This window comes from Gadus morhua, chromosome 13 (assembly GCF_902167405.1).
Source record: "Gadus morhua chromosome 13, gadMor3.0, whole genome shotgun sequence".
Lineage (NCBI taxonomy): Eukaryota > Metazoa > Chordata > Actinopteri > Gadiformes > Gadidae > Gadus > Gadus morhua.
The window spans coordinates 955637-978442 of record NC_044060.1 but is presented as its reverse complement, the minus strand read 5'-3'; the positions used below and the strand labels follow the sequence as shown (position 1 = coordinate 978442).

Here is a 22806-nt window from a genome sequence, read left to right as displayed (position 1 = left end):
ACGACCCACTCTACAGTACCTCTGAAACCCTGCTAGGAGGAGACAGACTGAGGCACGACCCACTCTACAGTACCTCTGAAACCCTGCTAGGAGGAGACAGACTGAGGCACGACCCACTCTACAGTACCGCTGAAACCCTGCTAGGAGGAGACAGACTGAGGCACGACCCACTCCACAGTACCTCTGAAACCCTGCTAGGAGACAGACTGAGGCACGACCCACTCTACAGTACCGCTGAAACCCTGCTAGGAGACAGACTGAGGCACGACCCACTCTACAGTACCTCTGAAACCCTGCTAGGAGACAGACTGAGGTACGACCCACTCTACAGTACCTCTGAAACCCTGCTAGGAGACAGACTGAGGCACGACCCACTCTACAGTACCGCTGAAACCCTGCTAGGAGGAGACAGACTGAGGCACGACCCACTCTACAGTACCGCTGAAACCCTGCTAGGAGACAGACTGAGGCACGACCCACTCTACAGTACCTCTGAAACCCTGCTAGGAGGAGAGGGACTGAGGCATGACCCACTCTACAGTACCTCTGAAACCCTGCGATAAGGCCGGTACGTGGGGGCGTGAGGCGTCGTCTTCAGGAGGAAACACACGAGGAACGATAACAACACAAGCACTCCAGTATGAGGAGGGTATCTTCACCTCAGGCCACCCCCCCCCCCCACCTCTCCGGCGGTCTGCAGCGGCGCTCGTCAACCAGGACAGCATTTAGCCTTGACATCCTTTTTGCTTGGAATGTGTTGGTATTCAACCCAACGACGTTGGTCCAATGCCCAAAAGGACGGGCTATTAAAGCTTTAGCGGACCAGAGAGCAGCAGTTCTTCCCTACTCCTTTGAAACTTCCCCGTTGATTAAGGTGAGCGTAATCCCCCTGGTGCCGGTGGAGCGCATTACAGGGAGAGGTCGCTATCATTAATGCATGCCCTATCCGGGGCCAAGCAGAGGCAGACGACCACCAGACCAACGCGTCTCAAGGTGTCTGCACCGGTCGCCTCCTCTCTGCTGGGCTCCACAAACGAGAAGCTCAGGCAGGGATCGTCTCCCACCTGCACCCTGGAGGGAGGAGCCGGGAGGGGGGGGGCTGGCTGCTCCGGCCCCGATAGCCTCCCCGGGGGCCATAACCAGCGGCTATCAGCCCCTGGTTAGATCCGCTGCACATTAAAGGGACGACCAGGAACCGGGGTGACCTTGGGGTCAACCTGTCTCTACCAGACGCCTCGACGCAGCAGCACCTCAGCGCCCAGAAAGACCAAGACCAGAGAGAAAACCCTGATCTGAAAGGTTTGGTCCCCCTGGGAAGAAGGCCTCCCTTTAACTTTGGCTGGCGAGAGAGAGAGAGAGAGAGAGCGAGAGCGAGAGCGAGAGCGAGAGCGAGAGCGAGGGAGAGGGAGAGGGAGAGAGAGAGAGAGAGAGAGAGAGAGAGAGAGAGAGAGAGAGAGAGAGAGAGCGACAGAGAGAACGAGAGTGAGAGAACAAGAGTGAGAGCCAGCCCTTTATCGACGAGGCGGAGAGTGCTGCTCTGCCAGCGCTCAGAGTGTTGCTCTAAATCTGTCACTCAGTCTGGAGTGATTCCTCAGAAGGGGCTGCTCTCCCTCTCCCAGTCCGTGAGCCGTTTGTCGCGGTACGACCGGCTCTCGGGCTCCAGAAGGACTCGAGTGTGCGAGGGCTGTACCCGTCCGCCCGGCCTACGCCTAACCGGCCTCGCGGTCGCTGCGCCCTGTCCCCTCAGGGCGGGCGCGGCGTGCGTACTAGCGTGTTCTGTTTACTGTATCTGGGAGAACACATACGGGGGGGGGGGGGGGGGGGGCAGCGACGGCTGATGCATCATTCAGGCAGCATGAAGGAGGGCAGACATGAGGCGCACTGAGCGGATCTGCCGTTTCCTCAACCGACTCCGAGAGGGAGAACTGGCGGATAGCGGAGAGGGCGGAGGGGTGGAGGGTGAGGAAAAACAAACCATGAAAGATAAAAACTAAACACATCTCCGAGTGGCAGAACAGAGACCCCAGAGGAGGGGGTCTGTGCAGAGTGTTTCCATGGAAACACTCGGCACAGAAAAATCTATGACTGGAGTGTTTTTTTATTGCTCCTCTGTGACTTCATCTCTTCCTCTCCTCTTTTCCCTCATTCATCCATTAATTCCCCTCTCCCCTCCATCCCCCTCGCCCCATGGCCCCTCCGCCACGGACCCATCAGGGTCCTTATTCAGCCGGGACCCTGAGCAGCAGACCTCAGGTGGAACTGAAGACGCAACCTGAATATCGTTTAGCGGAGGCACTGATTGGTGCCCCTTCGTTGCTCCTGTCTGCTGAAAACCTCAAAAAATAAACCTAAAAACCCTTCCTGTGTTCCAGCACTGGCCCCCCAAAACGGGAATGTTGAAGATGGAGATCTTTCCATTAGCATGCGCGCGTACAGCCTTTTTTGTTGTTCGGTTAATTATTGACGTGAAAGCAACAAAAGGAGAGGCTGTTATCATCAGTAATGATGATACACTTGTTGTGGCCGCCGAAGATGAAAACAGAGACGTGTTTCCAAGGCGATGAAGACGTGTGCTGGGGCAATCGATCCGCCAGCGGCCGAGTGAGCCAGCGTGTTGTACGATCTCTTCCGGCCTCTGACCCTTATTTTTTAGGTTCAAACTCCTTTCTGATTATTTGTTGATTATTTTTGGTGATGGTTTCAGGTGCATTGCACCACGCTGATTAGTGTAGCTCATATCTACAGATTCTTAAGTTGAATTTACTACCTTTTAATACCTTTTTTAATACCTTCACAATATTTTTTAATACCAGCACGAGCTGCAACTGTAGCCGTGTAAAGTGTGAAGTAAAGTGACAAACAGTAACACACCTTGCCCTTCGCAAGGTTTTCTGAGGTGGTACTCATTGTGAAAAGTTTGAGAACCACTAGCCTAATTATTGAGCCAATTTGAGAGCTTGAGCATGACCCCATGGCCTCTCTGCTTGTGGCCTAGAATGGAGCTATTGATCCTGAATTATTATTTAAAGGTAGTGTACTCCAACTTCCATCTAAAGTAACTACAAGCTTGGTTGGCTGATACAGCCCTTTGTAATTAGAAACATTTTCCAATATTATAGCTACTATAACAGAACATCAACAGCAGGCTTAATAGATAAAATGATCAATGATCATAAAATGGTGGTGGTGGTGTTGGTCGTGGTGGTAGGGGTGGTGGAGGTGTGGTGGTGGTGGAGGTGTGGTGGTGCTGCTGGTGGTGGTGGTGGTGGTGGTGGTGGTGGAGGTGTGGTGGTGCTGCTGGTGGTGGTGGTGGAGGTGTGGTGGTGCTGCTGGTGGTGGTGGTGGAGGTGTGGTGGTGCTGCTGGTGGTGGTGGTGGTGGTGGAGGTGTGGTGGTGGTGCTGCTGGTGGTGGTGGTGGAGGTGTGGTGGTGCTGCTGGTGGTGGTGGTGGTGGTGGAGGTGGAGGTGTGGTGGTGCTGGTGGTGGTGGTGGTGGTGTGGTGGTGCTGCTGGTGGTGGTGGTGGGGTTGCTGGTGGTGGTGGTGGGGTTGCTGGTGGTGGTGTGGGTGTGGGGGGAGTGGGTGGTGCTGGGTCCTACCTGGCCCGCTGAGCAGCGTGGAGCGGGTGGAGATGTTGATCTCCTGCAGGTGCTCCAGGGTCTCAGTGTGGAAGAGGCGGATGGAGGAGCCCTCGGAGAACGCCATCCACACGCCCCCCCCCGCCCGCACCATGTGGGCCACGCTCACCAGGGGGTCCGGGTGCACCTCGAACCGCTGGGGGGACACAGGAGCACTCAGTGGGGCGGGGCCGGCAGGAGGGGGAGGGAGGGAGGGAGGAGGGAGGGAGGGGGGGAGGGAGTGAGGGGGAGGGAGGGGGGAGAGAGGAGGGGGGGTGAGGAGGGTAGGGGGAGGGAGTAGGGAGTGAGGGGGGAGGGAATGAGGGGGGACAGCCGGCTGGTCAGGAGCAGTCAGGGTGAGGCGCCTTGCTCAGGGACACCTCCACACTCCGGGGATAGCAGAGAAGGGAGAATTGATGTTGGAGAAACCAATCCAACTAAAAAGGTGTTTTACTAGGTTAGCTTTGGTTAGCTCCCTATTCCTAAAGCAAAGGCTCCCGACGAGAGGGACTGAGGAGAAGGACGGTCGCTGGCTGATGAACAAACTGTCACAGGAACAACACATGCTTAGTTCAACGTGTTGTTTCTCTTCTTCATTGACACCAAAGAACCAGCAGGGAGGAGCGACGCGACACAGACGGTAACACTCTACAGACGGTAACACTCTACAGACGGTAAGACTCTACAGACGGTAACACTCTACAGACGGTAACACTCTACAGACGGTAACACTACAGACGGTAACACTCTACAGACGGTAACACTCTAAAGACGGTAAGACTCTACAGACGGTAACACTCTACAGACGGCAACACTACAGACGGTAACACTCTACAGACGGTAACACTCTACAGACGGTAAGACTCTACAGACGGTAACACTCTACAGACGGTAACACTCTACAGACGGTAACACTACAGACGGTAACACTCTACAGACGGTAACACTCTAAAGACGGTAAGACTCTACAGACGGTAACACTCTACAGACGGCAACACTACAGACGGTAACACTCTACAGACGGTAAGACTCTACAGACGGTAACACTACAGACGGTAACACTCTACAGACGGTAACACTCTACAGACGGTAACACTACAGACGGTAACACTCTACAGACGGTAACACTCTACACACGGTAACACTACAGACGGTAACACTCTACAGACGGTAACACTCTACAGACGGTAACACTCTACAGACGGTAACACTCTACAGACGGTAACACTACAGACGGTAACACTACAGACGGTAACACTACAGACGGTAACACTCTACAGATGGTAACACTCTACAGACGGTAACACTCTACAGACGGTAACACTCTACAGACGGTAACACTCTACAGACGGTAACACTACAGACGGTAACACTCTACAGACGGTAACACTCTACAGACGGTAACACTCTACAGACGGTAACACTACAGACGGTAACACTCTACAGACGGTAACACTCTACAGACGGTAACACTCTACAGACTCCAGGGGTGCTGCTCCCGTTCCCACAGCTGCACACAAACCCTGGAAGGCCCTGACACGCGATCACAAGTACACCGGGCCCGTCCCCAGCCCTCCCCACGCTGGGCCCTGACCCGCGTACCCAAGGCCCCTCCTCCCGGCGCTGTGCTCCCCGTCACGTCCCCCGGCGGCACTCTTTACAGCGCCGTCTTTAGAGCCCTAATGAAACGGAGCGGTGTCTGAGGCCGCCATCTTAATGAGGAGCTGAGCCTTATCGGGACCACGCACCCACCCCCCCCACACACGGCTAGGCTGGGGGAGACAGAGGGGGGGAGACAGAGGGGGAGAGGGGGGGGGGAGACAGAGGGGGAGAGGGGGGGGGGGAGACAGAGGGGGAGAGGGGGGGGAGAGAGGGAGAGAGAGGCAGAGAGAGAGAGAGAGAGGGGGGGAGACAGAGAGAGAGAGAGAGAGAGAGAGAGAGAGAGAGAGAGAGAGAGAGAGAGAGAGAGAGAGAGAGAGAGAGAGAGAGAGAGAGAGAGAGAGAGAGAGATTTGGAGATGGGGAGAGAGGGAGAGAGAGAAGAAGAGAAAGAGGGGGAGAGAGGGAGAGAGAGTCCAGAGAGAGGAGAGAGAGAGAGAGAGAGAGAGAGAGAGACGGAGAGAGAGAGAGAAGGGAGAGACAGAGGGGGAGAGAGAGGGGGTGAGGGAGAGAGAGGAGAGAGAGAGAGAGAGAGAGAGACGGAGAGAGAGAGAGAAGGGAGAGACAGAGGGAGAGAGAGAGGGGGTGAGGGAGAGAGAGAGAGGGAGAGGGAGCGAGAGAGTGTGAGAGGGGGGAGAGAGGGAGAGAGAGGTTGGGAGAGGGGAGAGAGAGGGAGGGAGAGAAGAGAGAGAGAAGAAGAGAGAGAGGGGGAGAGAGGGAGAGAGAGAGACAGAGGTGGGGAGATAGGGAGAGAGGGGGAGAAAGAGGGAGAGCGCGCTAGAGGAAGTTCTTCTTTCTTCTCCAGACTCCAGCGGAGAGGGATTACCACCTGTTAGTGCGACCTTGCCAGGAGGAATCTCTTTTGTTAGAGATTTGGGAGGGGGGGGAAATGAAAGGATTCTTTGATGTGTGTTTTTTTTTTTTCACTCCTTAGAAGTGGCTGTTTACTTGATTCCTGGGTTTTTTCTCTAGCACATCCATTTTTTCTTAACAATCCGCAGCAGTTCAGGAGTTTTCCCGCATTGTCCTCTACAATTAACAAAGGGAAAATGCGCTAGCGCTCCTCAAAAGCATCATCTCTAGCTGGGGAACGATGGCGGCCATCTTGTGTACGGTATCGACAGCCTGGGATACCAGAGGTAGGGAGATGGCTAAACTCTTAAGTTAGTCGTTGAGGACAATCAATTTGGATAGGTTTAGTCTATAAGGCCTGATAACTTTTCCGCGACTCTTGTTAGTTTTCCCTTAACTCATGTGTCTGTCAGCGTTCCGGTGTGAGCAGCAGCCCGGTAACTCCCAGCGCTGTGGCCTCATTAGCGGTATTTGAACCGGTACAAAGGGAAGAGCGACATTATCCTGCGCTGAGCCCCAGCGAGGCTGCTGGGAACTGGGGGGTTTTTGGGGTGCAGATGGCGCAATGAGGGGAATTGTTATTTTTAACGATGTGATGAAGTGATCCCCGGCAGAACGTGGCGATGGGGGAGCAAGATGGAGCTAAGGACAAAGTAAAAAAAAGCTAAAGCGGCAAGCGGAGGTTATTATGGGAGGAAGAGGAGGAGATGAGGGTAGGTGTTGGTGACAGATGTTAATTATATGAGCTAAATTTAAACGCCTGTAAAATGAGGACTGCTTAAGTTGAGATGAATGACCACAGAGCCGTCACTTGTTTCTATGGGTTCTCGGGTTTGAAGCTGTGGCGACCGGGTGGCATTGATCAGGGGTTCTTTCTCCAATATTGGCACTACCATACTTTGATGAGGCATAATGCCGAAGGTGCATATCTTATAGATCTCCTATTTCAACTCTTAATCTCACAATCTTCAAACGCCTGCTAGAGAAAGTGCCCTGTCGTCACTTTCCCCATTTAGGAGCATTTCATCCGAAGCGCTTTCCGATACCGGCAATCGAGGCGCAAGGGAGAGAGTGAGGCGTCTCTCCCCGAGTAAGCCGACAGGAATGTATGATTTAGCAGCAGTGAGCCACTAAGACACAGCCTCCATCCGATCCAGGAATCCTTTCTTTCTTTATTTCAGCGATGCGTCTGAACTCCACCACCTCGAGTATTAGCAATGTTCCCAGACATCCCTGCAACGCGTCGTAACGCCGCCCAGTGCGGAGTCACCCGGCGATGAGAGGCACCGCTAACCACCCAGCACTGCCCTCGGTGGACCGAAGGCAGGTCAGCTTACAGAGACGAGGGCCAGCCCGGGCTGACGGGGGTAACATGTCCTACACACAGCGCCAACGTACGGCCCTGTCTCCGTCCACCAACACCGCCTCCACCGGCGAAGGAGCAGGAATCAATGCAGAGGTAAAGGAGCCGTCGGGAGGAGGGGAAGGAGGGAGGCAGTGGAGCCGGACTGACCAGCTCGTTAGGCCTTCGTTACTCTGGGCGACAAGGTGCAGCTGACTGCGTCCCCCCGCCGCCCCCCGGCGTCGGGGAAGAGAGACGGGAACGGCGACCCCTCATTGCGGCGGCCGGAGGGTCCAGAGTCAGACGGACGGACTGATGAGGGAGAGGGCCGGGGTAATGGGAGGAGGAAGGGGACACGGCCCCCCGGTCGCTGTTGATCAAAGGCTGTGTCTCGCCACGCGTCCCACTTGGTTAGGGGTCCGGGGCCGACGGAGGGCCGCCTGAGGGGGTCGATGTTAGGGGCCTCTGGCGGGGTGCAGCACAAAGGGGCCAATCAAACGCACACAGGAGACTCACCACCCTGGATAAACAGCTCCATTCAGATCCCCCCGCCGAGATGATAGAGGCCGAGTGATTGGCCGGGGGCTGGCAAGGATTTAGGAGAATAGACCGAGGAGCACTGTGGCTACCGACTGTAGAGACTAGCTAGACCAGTGGATAGACTGGTCTGTAGAGATAGACCAGTGGATAGACTGGTCTGTAGAGACTAGATAGACTGGTCTGTAGAGTCTAGATAGACCAGTGGATAGACTGGTCTGTAGAGACTAGATAGACCAGTGGATAGACTGGTCTGTAGAGATAGACCAGTGGATAGACTGGTCTGTAGAGACTAGATAGACCAGTGGATAGACTGGTCTGTAGAGACTAGCTAGACCAGTGGATAGACTGGTCTGTAGAGATAGACCAGTGGATAGACTGGTCTGTAGAGACTAGATAGACTGGTCCGTAGAGACTAGCTAGACCAGTGGATAGACTGGTCTGTAGAGATAGACCAGTGGATGGACTGGTCTGTAGAGATAGACCAGTGGATAGACTGGTCTGTAGAGATAGACCAGTGGATAGACTGGTCTGTAGAGACTAGCTAGACCAGTGGATAGACTGGTCTGTAGAGATAGACCAGTGGATAGACTGGTCTGTAGAGACTAGCTAGACCAGTGGATAGACTGGTCTGTAGAGACTAGCTAGACCAGTGGATAGACTGGTCTGTAGAGACCAGAGCTGCCCCTCTGTGGGAGCAGGGTTGAGTCTCAGAGGACCGTGCCATGGGTCCCACCCCAGACGAGCTGCTGTCAGTGGGGTAGGGTCCTCCCAGAGCCCTGGCGGCTGCCGCTCGGCCACGGTGAGGTGGTTATTTACCCGAGGGGGTGGGGGAGGGAGGCGTTACCTTTGTATTGTATTTCAAAACCACGTTCGTTTGCGACTCCAGCGTCTATTTTCCCCGTAGCTGATTTTGTACATTGCATGAATGTTAATTGTCCTTTTTGCAATGACACGTGTACAATTAAAAAGGTCATCTCACCGGGTGTCTGATCATTAATTAAGTTAATGAAGTAATCACTTAAGCTCATTATGATCTAATTTAATCCACTCTGTAACACATACATGGTTCAACCCTAAATACGCTAATTAAAAAAAGATCTAAAGATGAGAATACTAAAGAAGTACAATTCAAATCTTTGTTTTAATCACACACATTTAATCAATGTTTGATTTCCCTCTGTGTTTCCTCTCGCGTCCCTGGGAAGGTGTGCACAGCGCCCTGGCCGTCTCTCCAATACCGTGACTCCAATTCCCCGCTATGCACACTTTGTTAATGAGGAGCAGCTTGCCATTTCAATAGCGTATTACCATTTCTCCAAAGACGAGCGTGATTGTGTCCTTCCCTATTGTCGCCTCTCTGTCGAACACAACAAATACGGAGATGGGGAGAAGGGCTGGGCCGTCTGTGAAGAAGTAACGAGGTACAGATGTCCACCTCTTAGATGATCCACAGAAAACAGGACCAGCACAAAGAGGAGCAGACAATGGGACAGGAGGAGAATGGCCAGGTTCCTTCTCGTAGCCTGACAACGTGGTTACAGGAAAATGAGTGGTGTGGACCATGAGTGGCCCTCCACAGGTCTGTGGTCCTCCTCATGCTGGTCACCTCATAGGTTGAAACATTGAGGAACCGGTATCATCCTGATCACCTCACAGGTTGAAACATTGAGGAACCGGTATCATCCTGATCACCTCAGAGGTTGAAACATTGAGGAACCGGTATCATCCTGATCACCTCACAGGTTGGAACATTGAGGAACCGGTACCTCGTCCTTTCAGCCATCTCCCCTCGCTTTTTAAAAAATTGCAAAAGAAATAAAGAATCATTTCTTTCGACATGGCATTCAATGAAAGTCCAAATTTTGAGATTTGAAAACAACTTTTAACAGCTTTCTCGGGATACCATTTGGACCTGCTCGCTCTCCAGACGCACTTCCTTCACCTGTTTGCCTGCGCCTTTATTAATACTCACTACATTCATAAAGGTGTCTTTCCTGCATGCTCCTTTGTCCATCTCCAACTTCCCGCACACCCACACACTTAAGTTGAACCTGGTATTATCTCGCTATTGAATTGCGATTTGAAAAGGAAGAGGAAACTGAAAGGGATTCACATTAAGAACCTGTGGATAAACTGTGGCCTTGTGGGTGTTGATGACCTGGAGGGGGGGACGGTTCAGAGCAGATAACACTGGTGATTAAACACAGCAGCACGGCTGGTGTCCTACCTGTGTGGAGAGGCTGGAGCCATCGATGACCATCACAGAGTTCCCACTGCTGGCCCAGACCAGTTCCTCCAGGACCAGAAGGGCGCGGACCGGCTCCGAGCCCAGCCCCACCGACCTCCGGCTCTCTGGGTTCCACAGGTCACCTGGCGGAGGAGGGAGAAGGATCAGACCGAGGCGCCATCATCCAGGTGAGACACCTGGGGATGGAGTGATTGATTGGCCCATCGTCCAGAAACGCTGTGAATGGCAGGAGGCCAGCGAGGCGCGCTGCCTCTCTGAACAACATGCCTCGTCGACGCTGCTTGATGAGGAGGGGAGATACTGTCTGTGTTACTGTATGGCATGAGGATGATCCTGATGGAAACAAATGACTTTAGATATATATGCCTGAATTAATTAAGGAATATCGTCACTGGTTTTGGTTCAAGCACTCGATGAAGATTGAGATGATGTAAAAGTTCGAAATTAATGATCACTAATAATCAACGACAGAATTAACAATTAATTAATAAATAAATGTTAAGAAGAACAAATCCAACCCCATTAAAATGTACAGCAGACAATTTTAATTTGGTTGTTAAAAACAAACTGATTCTCCAGTTAATTCATTTGTAAGCAAATTGGATGTGGAATTATTCCAGAAATTGCTGGTAAATATGTGAGATTAGAAATGTGTCAGAAGTGTGATCTGTGATCACATCGCGATGTGTCCACTGATTGTTTATGATGGCGCTTGGACTCCTGCTGTGAAGACGTCATGTGAGCCATTTAGAAACACGGTCCGGAAAATATTAGGAATAAATAAACAAATGCCACAACAATCTTTTAAACGCATTCCCAAACCATTTCTTCACCATTTGCTTTCAAAAATAATTGAAAGGCATGTCTCTTCCACAGATGAAAAGCCTATTCTGACACATTGTGACAGATGGTTCCTTCATATCACAACACTTTACACACAGAGATGTTGACGAATGGGCCTCTTAAACCGTCCCTCGTCATCAATAAACCGTTTGCTGACACACACACACACACACACACCAACAAACAAACTCACCATCACTGCATACATGACCCTCACACACACACACACACACACACACACACACACACACACACACACGCATGACCCACACAAACAAACTCACAATCGTTGCATGACCATCCCACATGTGTATGCACACACACACACACACACACACACACACACAGACACAGACACAGACACAGACAAAGACACACACACACACACACACACACACACACACACACGCTGGTAAAGCAGGCCCCCCCGTGACACACCTCCTTCGCTGCGTCCGTACACCAGCACTGAGCCCGAGCGCAGGCCGGCAAACAGGAAGTGGGAGGCGTGCTTGATGCACAGCACGGCTCCGCCCCCCGGGTGGGGCAGGGTCAGCAGGCACTGGGCCGCGGTGTCCACGCTGCCATACACCAGGATACTGAGGGGAGGGAGAGGGGGGGAGGGGGGGAGAGAGAGAGAGAGAGAGAGAGAGAGAGAGAGAGAGAGAGAGAGAGAGAGAGAGAGAGAGAGAGAGAGAGAGAGAGAGAGACAGAGAGAGAGAGAGAGAGAGAGAGAGAGAGAGAGAGAGAGAGAGGGAGAGAGAGAGAAAGAGAGAGAGAGAGAGAGAGAGAGGCGACAGCACAGCGGTGGTGATGAATGAGCGTCATTTGAAATGACAGAGTGGCTCGTTTTCATGCTGTTTGATTTAACAGTGCACTTCTGGAGAACAGCGCTGTGTGTGTGTGTGTGTGTGTGTGTGTGTGTGTGTGTGTGTGTGTGTGTGTGTGTGTGTGTGTGTGTGTGTGTGTGTGTGTGTGTGTGTGTGTGTGTGTGTGTCGGACCACTCTGTCTGTCTCATGTTGGAAATGCCATCTGAACTCTTGCTGTGTCTTATTGTCTCCTCGAGGATGACAAATGAATGCAGTTGTTGCATTTTTTGTGAGCGCAACGTATTCATCTCGGGCAGGATCTTAAGTGGCATCGAGTGTGACAGGGGTTTTTCTGTTGTTTTGCTGAAATGCGCAGGTTTGGGGCCTTCTGTCCACAGGCAGCCGCAGTAAAGAAGATGAATCAGTCAGCATAACTAAGCCGCAGATGTCACAGCTGATTTGAGCTTCCACATAAATGCATGTCTCCCTCCCTCCCTCCCTCCCTCCCTCCCTCCCACACACTCACTCTTCCAAACAAAAATACAAAAAATCAAGGAATAAATGCATTGATGGCGTGATAAACCAGCGGCGTCCCGAGGTGGTGCAGCTTCCTGCCTGAAATAATTCAATCTCCGGGACTGTGACAGAACCCGCAGTTCAACTGATCCTCCATCGCTCACCCAGGGACAGTATTGGATTGTTAACGCTGAAATAGTGATCCCAGTCTACTGGGGGGGCTTCCTGGCTCATCGAAGTGTCGAGTTAGACCCGAGTTAAATCAAGTTAATCTCCACCTCGAGGAAATCTCAGGAGACCATCCGCCGCAACGACATTCATCACGATACAAATAAAACAAACAGAAACTGGAATATGGACTCCCGGGCGGTTTGGATCAAACCGTCTCCTGAACGGCACCCTGAGTTCAGCTCGCCGGGCGTCGGCGGCCGACCGGGGTCCAGTGCTCATGCGGTTCCGGCGCCCTCACCTGCCGTCGTCCAGCCCCACGCAGATGGTGTTGCCGACCCCGGGGGCCCCGGGGGGCCCGGAGGCGGCCGGTCCTCCGTCGGAGTCCTCCGGCGGGACGGGCTCCGGGACGTACTCCAGGCACAGGGGCCGGCAGCCCAGCGGGAGGCTCTTCACCGCCCGCGGGGTGGGCCTGTTGAGGGAGAAGATCTCCAGCTGGCCCTGGGCCCCTTCACCGCCGCTGGCCACCTGCAGGGGGGAGGAGGAGGGGGGAGGAGGGGGAGGAGGGGGGAGGAGGAGGACCAGAGGGGGGAGGAGGAGGAGGACCAGAGGGGGGAGGAGGAGGGGGGAGGAGGAGGACCAGAGGGTGGAGGAGGAGGACCAGAGGGGGGAGGAGAACCGGAGGGGGGAGGAGGAGGACCAGAGTGGGGGGGAGGAGGACCAGAGAGGGGAGGAGGAGGACCAGAGGGGGGGGAGGAGGACCAGAGGGGGGGGGGGAGGACCAGAGGGGGGGGGGGGGAGAGGACCAGAGTGGGGGGGGAGGAGGACCAGAGGTGGGAGGAGGAGGACCAGAGGGTGGGGGGGAGGAGGACCAGAGTGGGGGGGAGGAGGACCAGAGGGGGGGGGGGGGGGGGGGGGGGGAGGACCAGAGTGGGGGGGAGGAGGACCAGAGAGGGGAGGAGGAGGACCAGAGGGTGGGGGGGAGGAGGACCAGAGGTGGGAGGAGGAGGACCAGAGGTGGGAGGAGGAGGACCAGAGGTGGGAGGAGGACCGGAGGGGGGCGGAGGAGGACCAGAGTGGGGGGGAGGAGGACCAGAGAGGGGAGGAGGAGGACCAGAGAGGGGAGGAGGAGGACCAGAGGGGGGGGAGGAGGACCAGAGGGGGGGGAGGAGGACCAGAGGGGGGGGAGGAGGACCAGAGAGGGGAGGAGGAGGACCAGAGAGGGGAGGAGGAGGACCAGAGAGGGGAGGAGGAGGACCAGAGAGGGGAGGAGGAGGACCAGAGGGGGGAGGAGGACCAGAGGGGGAGGAGGAGGACCAGAGGGGGAGGAGGAGGACCAGAGAGGGGAGGAGGAGGACCAGAGGGGGGAGGAGGACCAGAGGGGGGGGAGGAGGACCAGAGGGGGAGGAGGAGGACCAGAGAGGGGAGGAGGAGGACCAGAGGGGGGAGGAGGACCAGAGGGGGGGGAGGAGGACCAGAGGGGGAGGAGGAGGACCAGAGGGTGGGGGGGGGAGGACCAGAAGGAGCGTCAGAAACTCTTCCCAGAAGGTCAGGCCTCCTGGGGCTCCAGGCAGTGAGTGGTCGTGCCGCTGGTTAGGAGACATTAATACATGAACACATGAGAACACACGGCGCCGCCGCGGGAACCGGGGACTGGCAGAGCTTAAGAAGAAGCTAAAGGTCACGCAGGCCTCTCTCTTTGCTCTGCTGTCGGTAGGCAGCGGGGTGGGGGCCTCAAGACAATGCCCTGGCTCTAACGCCGTCATCACGCCCTCAGCCATCAGAAGGCTGAAGGCGAGTCATCTCTCCGCAACATCAAACGGCTCTTAATGTTGTTCCTTAAAGGGGCTTCATCGGGGGAGAAGAGAGAGACAGAGGGAGAGAGAGACAGAGGGAGAGAGAGACAGAGGGAGAGAGAGACAGAGGGAGACAGGGAGAGAGGGAGAGAGACAGGGAGAGAGAGACAGAGGGAGAGAGAGACAGGGAGAGAGAGACAGAGGGAGAGAGAGACAGGGAGAGAGAGACAGAGGGAGACAGGGAGAGAGACAGGGAGAGAGAGACAGAGGGAGAGAGAGACAGAGGGAGACAGGGAGAGAGAGAGAGAGAGAGAGAGAGAGAGAGAGAGAGAGAGAGAGAGAGAGAGAGAGAGAGAGAGAGAGAGAGAGAGAGAGAGACAGAGACAGAGACAGAGAGAGAGAGAGAGAGAGAGAGAGCGAGAGAGAGAGAGACAGAGACAGAGACAGAGACAGAGAGAGAGAGAGAGAGAGAGAGAGAGCGAGAGAGAGACAGAGGGAGACAGGGAGAGAGAGAGAGAGAGAGAGACAGGGAGAGAGAGACAGAGGGAGAGAGAGACAGAGGGAGACAGGGAGAGAGAGAGAGAGAGAGCGAGAGCGAGAGCGAGAGAGAGAGAGAGAGAGAGAGAGAGAGAGAGAGAGAGAGAGAGACGCCTCTGAAGGGGAGCAAACTCTTTGAAACTCTTCAATGTGAAGGTTCTCCATTAGACAGTGACTGATCTGACACGTTCCAGAACTACAGAATCCTTTTCAACAGGCGGATAAGTGCACAGACAAGGTCAACATATACATTATAGAATGCCTTTCAGCACACAGGAATGGTACAAAACGGGGCCAGAACTCTGCAGGCTATCGCTGCGTCGGCTTAGCGCTATCAGGAACCTATTAACATAGAGACGCCGCCGCCGCCATCTGTATCTCTCTGAGAGGAACCCGGGTTGTGCTAAACGGTTTCAGAGCCAGCCAGGGCTCTCACCTTGGAGAGCCCCATTAAGGTGCACCCAGTGGGGGCAGAGCGACCCAGGGAATCGCCCCCCCAAAGCAGGGGCCTGAGGGCTATGGCCCGCATTTGTATTGGCCTTGTGTAGCACCTGTCAACGCTAATGCGGGGAAAAGGGGCGCGAGGCGGTGAGCCTTCCACTGATGCAATTTCAATTAGACTCCACTGTTTCTCATTCCAGCACCATTAGCATGTTGCCATGGGCTTCTCACTGTGATTCCCTTCATTAGCCTGTCAGCCCCACGCCGCGGCAGGCTGCAGCAGCAGAGAGCGCTACTGCGGGACGCGATGAAACACAAACTAATAATCCAGAAGAAGACGAAAACCACCAGGAACTAGGGGGAGGCTTAGAGGACGAGGATGGATGGGGGTTTGTGACGGGAGCTAAAAGGGGTCTTCAGCTCTCCTCTCAGCTCACCCTGATCTGCATGCAATCAATTCATATCAGCGTGATAATCTGAGAGGGAGCAGAACGGCCAGGACCCGATCACCCATACTGCTGCACCATAGGAGACCCACGCACGCACGCACGCACGCACGCACGCACGCACGCACAAATAGACAGACAGAGGGCAAGGGAGACAGGGGCAGAGAGAGACAGAGAGAGAGAGAGAGAGAGAGAGAGAGAGAGAGAGAGAGAGAGAGAGAGAGAGAGAGAGAGAGAGAGAGAGAGAGAGAGAGAAACACACACCCTCACAAATGCACACACAGAAGTAGACAGGCGTATAGGTAAGACCTATACTGCAGCCAACTGTCCAAACAAACCCGCTGCCAGGGATTCTGTAAGCACAGCCAGAGGCTCTAAGCACACCCGCAGCGGGCTGCTTACAGACTCACATATCCCCCCCCCCCGCCCCTCCTCCAGCGTCTGCCCCCACCTCCCCATCCCTGCACATCACTCTCTCTGCTGCTCTCCCCGCTCCGATCCCCCGGAGCTCCAGAGAATTACTGCTCCCTGACAAAGTCATCACTACTTATTTGGACCAATAGACGTCGGCGGTCCCGACCCACCGGACACTCTCCCCTTCTTCAGCCAGGAAGACGAGGAGGAACGTTCCCTGTGTCCACACAGTGAATGCACTGCTGTGTTAATTAGAGAAGTCCCTCAGCGAGTGTCTCACGCTCGCCCCGTTTCCCGCCACTCGAGTCTGCTGGCGAGCGGCGAGAACCACCACCACACCCCCACCCCGAGCACCAAGCGCCGAGGGCTGAGGGCCGAGGGCCGAGGGCCAAGGGCTGAGAGCTGAGGCACCAAGGGCCGAGGGCTGAGGCACCGAGGGCCGAGGGCTGAGGCACCGAGGGCCGAGGCACCGAGCCGCTCCGGGCCAGAGCTCGGTCCAAGCCGCGGTAAAGACGTGTAGGATTACCTTTGAGCCGTAAATATTTTGAGATCTAACTTTATATATATTCCTTCCCAGGGAAGACATGGGAAGGCCTTCTTATCAAACGAGGAATCTCGGTTGTGGGCTGAGGTGGTGTTGGGGCGAGCGGAGCGAGGAGTGACACGGGAACCTAAAAACAGAAACAATGTCATCATCGTGGTCAAAGCCAGCAGACTCCAGCCCATCGCACTGCAACACGATTAGTGCCAGCTCCTGTTTGACGAGCCTGCTAGGGGGGGCTCCAGACATCTGGGGCGAGGACTCTTGTTTACCCCCCCGACCGGATCCACACAGGACGTTCACCGTCGCTATGGCAACACACCGCCTCATCAACGGTAATGTCTCGTTATTGTGTGTGAGTCTCATCGGAGGATTGACCTTGATCTGAGTCTGGACTCATCGCAGCTCTGACTGGGACACCTTTAATAAGGTTAAAGAAATCCACATCGTGGGAGATAGACGAACAGACAGACAGACAGGCAGGCAGGCAGGCAGGCAGGCAGGCAGGCAGGCAGGCAGGCAGGCAGGCAGACAGACAGACAGACAGACAGACAGACAGACAGACAGACAGACAGACAGATAATGGAGGGATGGAGGGTCAGATGGAGGTGAGCCTCCTTCCTGTGTCCATTAGATCTGAGGAGGTCCTCTCATGTGTTTACATGGCGGGCACGGTGACCTGGCCGGGTTAGGGTCCCAAACCACCACCACCACCACCACCACCTCCACCAACCCCCCATCCACCCAAACCACCACCACCCCCACCACCACCACCACCTCCACCAAACCCCCATCCACCCAAACCACCACCACCTCCACCACCACCCCCACCAAACCCCCATCCACCCAAACCACCACCACCTCCACCACCACCACCACCACCACCTCCACCACCACCACCACCACCACCACCACCTCCACCACCACCCCCTCCACCTCCTCCACCACCACCACCACCACCACCACCACCAACCCCCCATCCACCCAAACCACCACCACCACCCAAACCACCACCTCCACCACCACCCCCACCAAACCCCCATCCACCCAAACCACCACCTCCCCCACCACCAACCCCCCCACCACCCCCCCACCTCCACCACCACCTCCTCCACCACCACCACCACCACCACCTGCACCTCCACCACCACCACCCCCTCCACCACCACCACCCCACCACCACCACCACCACCCCCACCAACCCCCCATCCACCCAAACCACCACCACCACCACCACCCAAACCACCACCTCCACCCCCACCACCACCACCACCCAAACCACCACCTCCCCCACCATCACCTAACACTGACTAACACTGACTAACATCAACTAACACTAACTAACACTGACCAACACCAACTAACACTAACTTACACCAACTAACACTGACTAACACCAACTAACATCAACTAACACTGACTAACACTGAATAACATCAACTAACACTGACTAACACCAACTAACACTAACTAACACCAACTAACACTGACTAACACCAACTAACACTGACTAACATCAACTAACACTGACTAACACCAACTAACACCAACTAACACCGACTAACACCGACTAACACCAACTAACACTAACTAACACCAACGAACACCGACTAACACCAACTAACACCGACTAACACCAACTAACACTAACTAACACCAACTAACACTGACTAACACCAACTGACACTGACTAACACCGACTAACACTGACTAACACTGACTAACATCAACTAACACTGACTAACATCAACTAACACTGACTAACACCGACTAACACCGACTATCACTGACTAACATCAACTAACACCAACTAACACTGACTAACACCAACTAACACTAACTAACACTGACTAACACCAACTAACACTGACTAACACCAACTGACACCAACTAACACTGACTAACATCAACTAACACTGACTAACACTGACTAACACCAACTAACACTGACTAACACCAACTAACACTGACTAACACCAACTAACACTGACTAACACCAACTAACACCGACTAAAACCAACTAACACTGACTAACACCAACTAACACTAACTAACACCAACTAACACTGACTAACACCAACTAACACTGACTAACACCAACTAACACTGACTAACACCAACTAACACTGACTAACACCAACTAACACTGACTAACATCAACTAACACTGACTAACATCAACTAACACTGACTAACACCGACTAACAACGACTAACACTGACTTACACCGACTAACACCAACTAACAATGACTAACACCAACTAACACTAACTAACACCAACTAACACTGACTAACACCAACTAACACTGACTAACACTGACTAACATCAACTAACAATGACTAACACCAACTAACACTGACTAACACCAACTAACAATGACTAACACCAACTAACACTAACTAACACTGACTAACACCAACTAACACTGACTAACACCAACTAAAACCAACTAACACTGACTAACACTGACTAACATCAACTAACACTGACTAACATCAACTAACACTAACTAACACTGACTAACACTGACTAACACCAACTAACACTGACTAACACCAACTAACACTAACTAACACTGACTAACACCAACTAACACTGACTAACACCAACTAACACCGACTTACACCGACTAACACCGACTAACACCAACTAACACCGACTAACACCGACTAACACCAACTACCACTGACTAACACCAACTAAAACCAACTAACACCGACTAACACTGACTAACATCAACTAACACTAACTAACACTGACTAACATCAACCGAACACTGACTAACATCAACTAACACTAACTAACACTGACTAACACCAACTAACACTGACTTACATCAACTAACACTGACTAACACCAATTAACACTGACTAACATCAACTAACACTGACTAACATCAACTAACACTAACTAACACCAACTAACACTGACTAACACCAACTAACACTGACTAACACCAACTAACACTAACTAACACCAACTAACACTGACTAACATCAACTAACACTAACTAACACAGACTAACACTGACTAACATCAACTAACACTGACTAACATCAACTAACACTAACTAACACTGACTAACACCAACTAACACTGACTTACATCAACTAACACTGAGTAACACCAACTAACACTGACTAACATCAACTAACACTGACTAACATCAACTAACACTGACTAACATCAACTAACACTAACTAACACCAACTAACACTGACTAACACCAACTAACACCAACTAACACTGACTAACATCAACTAACACTGACTAACACTGACTAACATCAACTAACACTAACTAACACCAACTAACACTGACTAACACCAACTAACACTGACTAACACCAACACTAACCAACACCAACACTAACTAACACTAATTCAACAGTCCACCCTCCCGCCAAGGTTCCGGGAACCAACCCCCCCCCCCCCCCCCCCCCCCCGAACAAACACCCAGGGATTCAAACTAATCACCTCCTAAGACAGACTGGAGGATGGAGGGACTCCCTGGGAAATCATCGCCCCGTTCAGACAGAGACGGGACTTCGGAGGTTTGACTCGGACACAATCAGCAACTCCTGAGGAACCCATTCCACTAGACGGGCTCCCTGAGGCCCGTGAGGCCCGGCCCGTGAGGCCCGGCCCGTGAGGCCCGGCCTGTGAGCCTTCTGCTCGATGCACCAAACCCTCTCGGAGAAGGACCGCCTCCTCCTGCCTCCTGCAGCCCCTTCTTCGTCTCCTAGCAACATTTACTGTAAATAAATCAGGTGCAGCCCGCCCCCTGATCCCAGAGGAGACGATGTTTTATGAATGAGGCGACAGAACACAGAGACTGTGTGGGACTCAGAGGAGGAACATTAGGCTGGTTAATGCGCATGTGTGTGTCTGTGTGTCTGTGTGTGTGTGTGTGTGTGTGTGTGTGTGTCTGTGTGTGTGTGTGCGTGTATGCGCGCATGTGCGTGTGTGTATGATTATGTGTGCGCATGAATGCATGTGTGTCTGTGTTTGTGTCTGTCTGTATGCTTGCCTGTGTGTGTGTATGCGTATCCATGTGTGTGAGTGTATGCGTATAAATGTGTGTGAGTGTATGCGTATACATGTGTGTGAGTGTATGCGTATACATGTGTGTGAGTGTATGCGTATCCATGCGTGTGAGTGTATGCGTATCCATGCGTGCGAGTGTATGCGTATCCATGCGTGTGAGTGTATGCGTATCCATGCGTGTCTGTAGGTGTGTGTCTTGGTGAGCTCGGCAGTACTCACCCAGAGGTAGCCTTGAGGTAGGGAGGTGCTGGCGGCGGAGAAGCCCAACAAGGAGCAGTGGACGGGGTTGTGCAGAGCGGCCTCCAGCTACAACACAGCACGGTTATGGATGAGGGTCGAGGATACTGTCATCTAACACGTACGTCATAAAGGAAATGCAGAACTCAGGTCTCATTGTGCTACCTATACCATAGAATTAGTTAAAAACAAGCTATTAATCTAAATAAGGACATACTAAGATAGAAAAAGAACCATTAAAAAAAGGTTAGCAGCATATCATTGATTTAAATGATTTCAAGTGCAGCAGTAAGTTCACAAAATTAACATGAGGCCACCAGACTCACACAGGACCGACTCATTATCTGAGAGGTATCACACTCGTGCTCAACCTTGCAACACAGAGTCGATAATAGAGTATAATCTGTTTGATGAACAGGATATTTGATGTAATTTAAAGGTTAAATATTACGCCACCAGGTGTGAGTGTGATTACCCGCTACAAGCCTTTTTGAAAATCTGCCTCTTCTGAAATCACAAGTTGGCGTGTCCACCCAGATGTACCCTGGATAGATCGGTCTACCAGCCTACCCACTGGACTGTAGCAAACGCTGATCATCTAACCGTCATACATCTAGGTGGACACGCCCACTGGTGATGTCAGATGAGGCAGATTTTGAAAACGTCTTGTAACGGCTAATCACACTCACACCTGGTGGTAGAATATGTCACCTTTAAAAAAATACTTTTTTCAATACATGTCAGTAATGAGCAGGTAGGGCATTCTGCTCGAGGGGTCCCTACAGGTGGACATCGGGGTTTGAACCCTTGAGCCTTCAGGTAGGAACACCCCATAAAGCAACGAGAATATCCTTTCTATTCCTAAAAATGAGCACGATAAAAAGGACTCATGTCATAATGTGTATACAATATACCAGCCCCCTGTGTAACTAAAAACATACGGATTCTAAAATTAAAACCACCACAAAAACGTCTTCTGAAGTACTGCATTCTGACATTTTTAGCACACAAGAAAAACAACATTTGACAAATGACCAGCGCTGTGGGACAGAAGCGCTGCAGGCACATTCCCGGGCAGCAAGCGCCGGAGGTAGAACCACGAGGGGGTCCGCAGCGGCGAGCCCACTGTCACACCGCCTGCAGTCTGGTTTTCGATTCTTTGTATCATTAGGTGGCACTGAAAGATGTCACTGTACGTTAGTGTTGTTACATGCATGGCTTCAGCCTGGGAACAGACCAGCACTGGGTTCGGCCAATCACAACTGTTTAACTAGTAGGGGCGGGTTTAATACAATGATGCACATAGGAGCGCCCTATGGGAGGACAGTTGAAGCGTTTTCATAAATAACCAAGATGGCTGCCGCTGATATGATATACGTTTCATTGCTCCAACTGGTCCGAGGTCTATCCAATTAAATCCAGAGGCCTATTCGCCTTCGCCTGTTGATAAAGCTGTCGAAACGAACACAAATTTAGAGGTTTGATAGCGATACACACTTGGATTGGTATGGCGATATCAGGCTAGCATGGATTAAATGAACAGAACAACCTTGAGATCAAAATGCTCAATTATAGAAAGTAACCACGTATAATAATATAATAAAGAATATAATAGAGTAGCTGATATTGTTTTCCTGTTTAACATTTCAAGTGTGGATATATAACACTGATATTAAACACGCAATTATTTTTTCATTCATAATTGAAGCATTATTATTAATTATGATAGCTGGCCTTCAATCCCCATGACAATTCATTT

General features: G+C 52.6%; 1 protein-coding gene across 4 annotated transcripts in view; it reads right to left on the bottom strand.

Annotated features, from left to right (window-relative positions):
* arhgef10la (Rho guanine nucleotide exchange factor (GEF) 10-like a) overlaps positions 1 to 22806 on the bottom strand; it is a 134948-nt gene that overhangs the window by 5464 nt on the left and 106678 nt on the right. For all 4 annotated transcript variants that reach the window (XM_030374954.1, XM_030374957.1, XM_030374955.1 and 1 more), the window contains 5 exons: positions 21030 to 21116; positions 12890 to 13116; positions 11536 to 11693; positions 10234 to 10376; positions 3597 to 3771 (listed from right to left, as the gene is read on the bottom strand). In XM_030374954.1, the coding sequence (XP_030230814.1) occupies positions 3597 to 3771; positions 10234 to 10376; positions 11536 to 11693; positions 12890 to 13116; positions 21030 to 21116 (790 nt within the window). The remainder of the gene's footprint in view (positions 1 to 3596; positions 3772 to 10233; positions 10377 to 11535; positions 11694 to 12889; positions 13117 to 21029; positions 21117 to 22806) is intronic.